We start from the raw sequence: 7,894 nt of genomic DNA, 5'->3' as shown, positions 1-7,894 counted from the left end.
CTTCGTCCGCATCCTCCTCCGCCACCTCAAAGGGCGGGTATGCTGAGTAAAAATGCGAACACATTTCGGACACGGGGAGCCCCTCATGGTCTTCGACGGTACCCTCCACGACGTAAAACCAAAACTCATTCCAATTGCCCCACTTGTTGCGGGCGCAAGGAACCAACTCGACTACCTCCATCGTGGTCTTGCCGGTCTTCGGCGTAAACGTACAGGACCCAAACTGGGCAACTTCATCTCCAATCATCCTCTTCTGCCAGTGCAGGCAATAGTACTTCGCAAAGACTTCGACTGATGGCTGTCCGCCGTACGAAGTCGTCGCCCAAACATACTTCGACAGAGCCACCACGACATTCGGAGTCAGCTGATGGATCTGAACGTTGAATCTGCGCAGCACTTCTCCAACAAATCGGTGCGTAGGCAGGCGGAGACCGGCGGCGAAGAACGCCTCGAACACAACCAACTCCCCTTCCGGCTCGGGAACTTCCTCCGTCCCCGGGACGCGGGCAACTCCGCCGCCAAAGTAGCCCAACCGCTGCATATCTTGCACGCGGATCGATGACATCCGCGACACACCAAAATCCACCGTATCGCCGGCGCGCAACTCCTCCGCCACCAGAGTACTCGGCGTCCCCTCAGACGAGGCGTCGGCTGGCGGCGAGACGTCGGCCGGCGGCGTAGCGGCAGCGGAAGAAGAAGAGGTCGGCATCGCTATGTACCTTCGACGGCGGCGGGCGGTCTGCTTCACTCGAGCCAGATCTCCGGCGAACAAGAGCAAGGCGAGCAGATGAGCAGCAAGACGGTGGAAAAGGCGGCTAGGGTTTTCACGGAGCGCGGAAGGTGAAGTTCAAAAAGCGCCGACCCCCGCCCCCTTTTATAGACAGGGCGCGGCTCTTCGGGAAACCCGCAATCCAACAGGGCGCGGCACTTCGGGAAACCCGCAATCCAACAGTACGGCGTCAATCAACGATCATGTCAAAAACCCCCGCGGAACCACTTCGAGCGAGGGCAGCGTCTCCGCCATCTAGCGACGTCTTCGGCACCAGGTGACTTTGTCGAACTGGTCCCTCGGAGGGCAAATGTTGGGGCGAAGGCAAAGACGCCACCCTCCGCTCGAAGACTTCGCTGCAGTCGCTGGTCCGACGGAGTTGTGACGGGCAGGGACACCCTTCGCTTGATACGACATCAGACGAAGGCCTGCGATGAGGTCATCCACCGTGCGGCCTCGTCCAGCTCAGAAGCCCACGTGTGATCCGGCCCATTGTAACGGGCCCTGCGTGGCCGCTGCGTGTTACGTGCCTAATTTGTAAAGGCATTCCTGTAATTACAGTCTGTAACCCTGCTTTATGGGAATATTCTGGGGATAACCTAGGTGTCTGAGGGCACATGCGTCCTTAGGACAAGGCGCTGGGCGCTCAGACACCTATAAATACCCCCGCACAGTGCCCGTGAGAGGCCAGATTAACAAAGCTATCGCCATCTTGCGTGAGAACCCTGTTAACGTCTTTGTTCACCCTTGTTGGATCCCCTTGCAACTGAGAGCAAGTTCCAACAGGCACCCTTTGGTTCCTTTGCTCCTTTGCTTTTGAACCCTAACTTTGATCTTTTATTGGTTTGTGTTGAACCTTTATGCACCTGTGGAATATATAATCTAGAGCAAACTAGTTAGTCCAATCATTTGTGTTGGGCATTCAAGCACCAAAATTATTTATAGGAAAAGGTTAAACCCTAATTCCCTTTCAATCTCCCCCTTTTTGGTGATTGATGCCAACACAAACCAAAGCAAATATATAAGTGCAGAATTGAACTAGTTTGCATAAGGTAAGTGCATAGGTTACATAGAATTAAACCAATTTATACTTTTACTAGATATGCATGGTTGCTTTCTTTTATTTTAACATTTTGGACCACATTTGCACCACTTGTTTTGTTTTTGCAAATCTTTTTGGAAATTCTTTTTCAAAGTCTTTTGCAAATAGTCAAAGGTATATGAATAAGATTGTAAGAAGCATTTTCAAGATTTGAAATTTCTCCCCCTGTTTCAAATGCTTTTCCTTTGACTAAACAAAACTCCCCCTTAATAAAATTCTCCTTTTAGCTTTCAAGAGGGTTTTAAATAGATATCAATTGGAAATATATTTAGATGCTAATTTTGAAAATATACCAATTGAAAATCAACATACCAATTTGAAATTAAACATACCAATTTAAAAAATTTCAAAAGGTGGTGGTGCGGTCCTTTTGCTTTGGGCTTAATATTTCTCCCCCTTTGGCATTAATAGCCAAAAACGGAGACTTTGTGAGCCCTTTATACTTTCTCCCCTTTGGTAAATGAAATATGAGTGAAAGATTATACCAAATTTGGAGAGTGATGCGGAGTGACGGCAAAGGATAAACGATACCGTTAGAGTGGAGTGGAAGCCTTGTCTTCGCCGAAGACTCCATTTCCCTTTCAATCTACGACTTAGCATAGAAATACACTTGAAAACACATTAGTCATAGCCACGAAAGAGATATGATCAAAGGTATACAAATGAGCTATGTGTGTAATGTTTCAATCAAAATTTCGAGAATCAAGAATATTTAGCTCATTCCTAAGTTTGCTAAAGGTTTTCTCATCTAATGGTTTGGTAAAGATATCGACTAATATTCTTTGGTGCTAACATAAGCAATCTCGATATCCCCCTTTGTTGGTGATCCCTCAAAAAGAGATACCGAATGTCTATGTGCTTAGTGCGGCTGTGTTCAACGGGATTATCCGCCATGCGGATAGCACTCTCATTGTCACATAGGAGAGGGACTTTGCTCAATTTGTAGCCATAGTCCCTAAGGGTTTGCCACATCCAAAGTAATTGCGCACAACAATGTCCTGCGGCAATATACTTGGCTTCGGCGGTAGAAAGAGCTATTGAGTTTTGTTTCTTTGAAGCCCAAGACACCAAGGATCTCCCTAGAAACTGACAAGTCCCTGATGTGCTCTTCCTATCAATTTTACACCCTGCCCAATCGGCATCTGAATATCCTATTAAATCAAAGGTGGATCGCTTGGGGTACCAAAGACCAAATTTAGGAGTGCAAACTAAATATCTCATGATTCTTTTCATGGCCCTAAGGTGAACTTCCTTAGGATCAGCTTGGAACCTTGCACACATGCATATAGAAAGCATACTATCCGGTCGAGATGCACCTAAATAGAGTAAAGATCCTATCATCGACCGGTATACCTTTTGATCTACGGATTTACCTCCCGTGTCGAGGTCGAGATGCCCATTAGTTCCCATGGGTGTCCTGATGGGCTTGGCATCCTTCATTCCAAACTTGTTGAGTATGTCTTGAATGTACTTTGTTTGGCTGATGAAGGTGCCATCTTGGAGTTGCTTGACTTGAAATCCTAGAAAATACTTCAACTCCCCCATCATAGACATCTCAAATTTTTGAATCATGATCCTAATAAACTCTTCACAAGTAGATTTGTTAGTAGACCCAAATATGATATCATCAACATATATTTGGCATACAAACAAAACTTTTGCAATGGTTTTAGTAAAGAGAGTAGGATTGGCTTTACTGACTCTGAAGCCATTAGTGATAAGAAAATCTCTTAGGCATTCATACCATGCTGTTGGGGCTTGCATGAGCACATAAAATGCCTTTGAGAGTTTATAAACATGGTTAGGGTACTCACTATCTTCAAAGCCGAGAGGTTGCTCAACATAGACCTATTCACCTCATTTGATCACTTTTTTGGTCCTTCAGGATCTAATAGTTATGTATAATTTAGAGTCTCTTGTTTAATGGCCGGATATTTCTAATTAATCTAAGAATTTATGATATTTTTTAATTTTTTATCATGTCTGATGAGAATTAACATAAAGGCTCAATTGGGTCCTGAATTAATAATAGAGTGAAAATTAATCCAGAGGCTCTATTAGAACCTTCAATTAGTAATACCAAGATATATATAAGATAGTAGAGTATAGTTTAAATGTTGGCATTGTTCATTCTTTCTTTTGTTATTTAATTTATGCTTTCCACAGTGGTTAGTGGTTACGTCTGAAGGGTCCAAATAATGCATGAAGAGTTTGAGGACAAGAAGTCTGCCCTAAAATAGCGATGCAAAGGCATGGTGTCCAAGCCATACATATAGCGCACTAATTTTATCAGCAGAACAGTGGTATTTATAGGTCCTAGTGCCCAGGCAACAAGAGACACAAATAAAGCATCGATCACGACAAGATGGCGTGCACAAACAATGCGATGAGAGCCTTGTTCCTCCTGGTCCTCTTCTGCATCGTGCATGGTGAGAAGGAAGAGTCAAAGGGCATCGATGCGAAAGCGTCCGGGCCTGGTGGGTCCTTCGACATCACCAAGTTGGGCGCCTCCGGCAATGGCAAGACAGACAGCACGAAGGCTGTGCAGGAGGCATGGGCATCGGCGTGCGGCGGCACTGGGAAGCAGACAATCCTCATACCCAAGGGCGACTTCCTTGTCGGACAACTCAACTTTACAGGCCCTTGCAAGGGCGACGTGACCATCCAGGTGGATGGCAATCTGCTGGCGACCACGGACCTAAGCCAGTACAAGGACCATGGTAATTGGATCGAGATTCTACGCGTGGATAACCTGGTCATCACCGGCAAGGGAAACCTTGACGGGCAGGGCCCAGCCGTGTGGAGCAAGAACTCCTGCACCAAGAAGTACGACTGCAAGATCCTTCCCAACTCGCTGGTGATGGACTTCGTGAACAACGGGGAGGTGTCCGGGGTCACGCTGCTCAACTCCAAGTTCTTCCACATGAACATGTACCGGTGCAAGGACATGCTGATCAAGGACGTGACCGTGACGGCGCCCGGGGACAGCCCCAACACGGATGGCATCCACATGGGCGACTCATCCGGGATCACCATCACCAACACCGTCATTGGCGTCGGCGACGACTGCATCTCCATCGGCCCCGGGACCTCCAAGGTGAACATCACCGGCGTGACCTGTGGCCCTGGCCACGGCATCAGCATCGGCAGCCTAGGGCGGTACAAGGACGAGAAGGACGTCACGGACATCAACGTCAAGGATTGCACTCTTAAGAAGACGATGTTCGGCGTCCGCATCAAGGCGTACGAGGACGCCGCCTCCGTGCTCACCGTCTCCAAGATCCACTACGAGAATATCAAGATGGAGGACTCAGCCAACCCCATCTTCATCGACATGAAGTACTGCCCCAACAAGTTGTGTACCGCCAACGGCGCCTCCAAGGTCACCGTCAAGGACGTCACCTTCAAGAACATCACCGGCACCTCCTCCACCCCGGAGGCCGTTAGCCTGCTCTGCACTGCCAAGGTCCCATGCACCGGCGTCACCATGGATGACGTCAACGTCGAGTATAGCGGCACCAACAACAAGACCATGGCTATATGCACGAACGCCAAGGGCAGCACCAAGGGTTGCCTCAAGGAGCTTGCATGCTTCTAGACCCTCCGTCGACTGACCCATCTCTCTAGTTATAATTTTTCTCTCGTCCTTGCATTGCCCATTAGTTGCTATCCATTGGTAACGCACAACAGTAAAACGACAGACATCCGACAGCTATATTATGTTCGACGGTGTAACACCCTGAATTTGAGGGTATAAAATTTCTTCTCTAAATACCAACCAAATTCAGGTGTTAGCTCTTGTCTCTCTCTCTTTTCCTTTTGATTAAAAGTAAGTGAATTAGGCGAGGTTTTAATTATTTATTTTGTCAAAACTTATGTGAGTCATGAAATGTTGCATCATGCTGAGCCTAAATTATTCTTTTGTTTGATGCACATGTTTGAATTGATTTGAATTTGAAATTTGGTTTGAGTTTGATTTGAAAACCATAGAGAAATTAAAATAGAAAAGACATTAGAAATTTCAAAAAAAGAAAAGGAAAGCAGCTCGAACCTCCTCCCTCCTCGGCGTTTCGGTCCATCCAGCCCAATTAACTGCCCGCATTCGCTGACAAGCGGGCCCCACCTATCGGCGCCATGCCCCGCTCGCCCTCTCCCTCTCTTCTCAGTGGGACCGCCCCGTCAGCACCACGCCCTACTCGCCCGCACGTTCCCTCGCTGACTCCCGACCCCTATTGTCAGACCCATCCCCTCCCCTACAACTGTCGCGCCTGTGCCCATGGCGTGCGCCCATGCGGTCAAAGCGCGCCCACGTCCCCACGACCTGCCCATGTCACCCGAGTGCTAGGTGAAGACCCCGAACACTCCCTCAGCTCGCCCCTGCCTCACATTCGCTCTTTCCCTGCCCTCGCACTCACCCAGCCGCTGCGCCGCCCCCCGCTGTTGCTTCACCTTTCTGCTATCGCCGCTGGACTTCTGTCAGCGCTTTGGCCATGGTGAGCTTTGCCTGAGCTTGGCGCATCGGGAACCCATGGTGGTTTCCCCTTTCCTTAAATCCTCTACCCGATCTGCGCTCCTACTCTCCCCTGCGCAGGTCGGAGCTCGCCACCGTCGTGATTCTTCAATGTCCGGCCAACCAGAGCCCCATCGCGCCGTGCCTAGCTGCCCGAAGCACCGTATCTGGGTAAGTGACATTCCTGTGTCCCTCTTTTGCGCCAATTCTGCTATACGTGGCGGATTTCAGCCGTCAAAGTTGCCCCTCGCCGGGCCGTAGCATCTTCACGGCGTTCGACCACTGCAACCCCTCCCTGAGCCCGAACTTAGGCCTAGAGCACCCCCCACCCTCTCCCCGGAGCCTATGCCGACCGCAGAGCGCCGGTTTAACCCTCACCGCGACGGGTATTGCTCGCCAGAGTAACCTTGGGTTCGCCCGAGGATCCCCCTCCACCGTTTTCCCATCTTAGTCCTGTTCTCGGCACCCAGACCATGCCATAGTGCTTGCCGAGTCCTCCCCAACCTCTCTGGCTACCCAGACCAACCCCAAGTGCCCTAGAAGCCCCGGTCTGTCTCACCTCCGGCGACTGCGCCGCCGTGTCCGCGGAGAGCGCCACCCCTAGCTGACCAGAGGAGACTAAACCCCTCGTGCCGAATTCGAACTACCCGGTCTTGATCTGACGGCCATCAATCCACAATCCAGTGGCCAACGCGCCCCGTGTCCTCTTCAAACTGCTGACCCATGGGTCCCGTGTGTCAGTGCCTCAACCCACCCGAGCCCACCTGTCAAGAGCCTGCGCCCTCGCTCGTTATTCTAATCTGGACCTTTGGTCGGAGATCGGACGGCTAGCGCAACCCCGTACCCCTTCGCGTGGCAGTTTTGCTAAAGAGACCCTCGCTTTTTAGAAATCAACCCGCTGTCCCTAGTTTTCACGCGTAGGCCTCTGTAATCTTACGGATTGAACCCTAGACTTCTATTTATTCACAAATTTAGGCCTAATTTTGTATTTTAAACTTCAAAACTTGTTTATTTCATATCTTTTGCATATGAACTTCAAATTGAGTGATTCAAATTGCAAAATGTTCATAGGATTATTCTCTGTCCAAATAAAATATGATCATTCACTATCTGTACATGTTAATTTTATGCCTAGACTATAGGTTAGTATATGTAATAGTTTGTTTACTAAATAAGAAAATAAAAAGGAAAACCCTAATGGTAATTAGATGTTTAACCTTGTGAGATTAATAATATGTAATGTATGAATTCATCCCTGATATAATTTTGTGTCTCACTAAAATTAGTGGAATTAAAATTATGCAATCCATGGAGATAGATAATATTTAGGGAATCACAAACCACTAGTGTGCCAGTTCACTCTAGCACCTAAGTTGACCTTTTGTGTTTACATTGCTCTGTCAAACTTGTGTCCACTTGGTTGTATATGTTTGGTGTAGTTTTCATTTGTCTTTATCCAATTGCATTGAATGCATGATCGCTTTGTTTAGATAATGATCAGCTCGTGGTTCCT

At 48.3% G+C, this 7,894-nt stretch overlaps 1 protein-coding gene across 1 annotated transcript; it reads left to right on the top strand.

Annotated features, from left to right (window-relative positions):
- Positions 1-4,205: 4,205 nt before the first annotated feature.
- On the top strand, positions 4,206-5,753 carry LOC103629733 (exopolygalacturonase). Its single transcript, XM_008650851.3, has one exon. The coding sequence runs from the start codon at positions 4,237-4,239 to the stop codon at positions 5,467-5,469; it is 1,233 nt and encodes a 410-aa protein (XP_008649073.1). The 5' UTR covers positions 4,206-4,236; the 3' UTR covers positions 5,470-5,753.
- Positions 5,754-7,894: the final 2,141 nt, after the last annotated feature.

Source organism: Zea mays, chromosome 6 (assembly GCF_902167145.1).
Source record: "Zea mays cultivar B73 chromosome 6, Zm-B73-REFERENCE-NAM-5.0, whole genome shotgun sequence".
In the NCBI taxonomy this organism is placed as follows: domain Eukaryota; kingdom Viridiplantae; phylum Streptophyta; class Magnoliopsida; order Poales; family Poaceae; genus Zea; species Zea mays.
This window is presented reverse-complemented; position numbering and strand designations above follow the sequence as displayed.

What these genes read in the sequence shown, in the direction of transcription:
- LOC103629733 (XM_008650851.3), top strand. Translation starts at nt 4,237, where the DNA reads ATGGCGTGCACAAACAATGCGATGAGAGCCTTGTTCCTCCTGGTCCTC.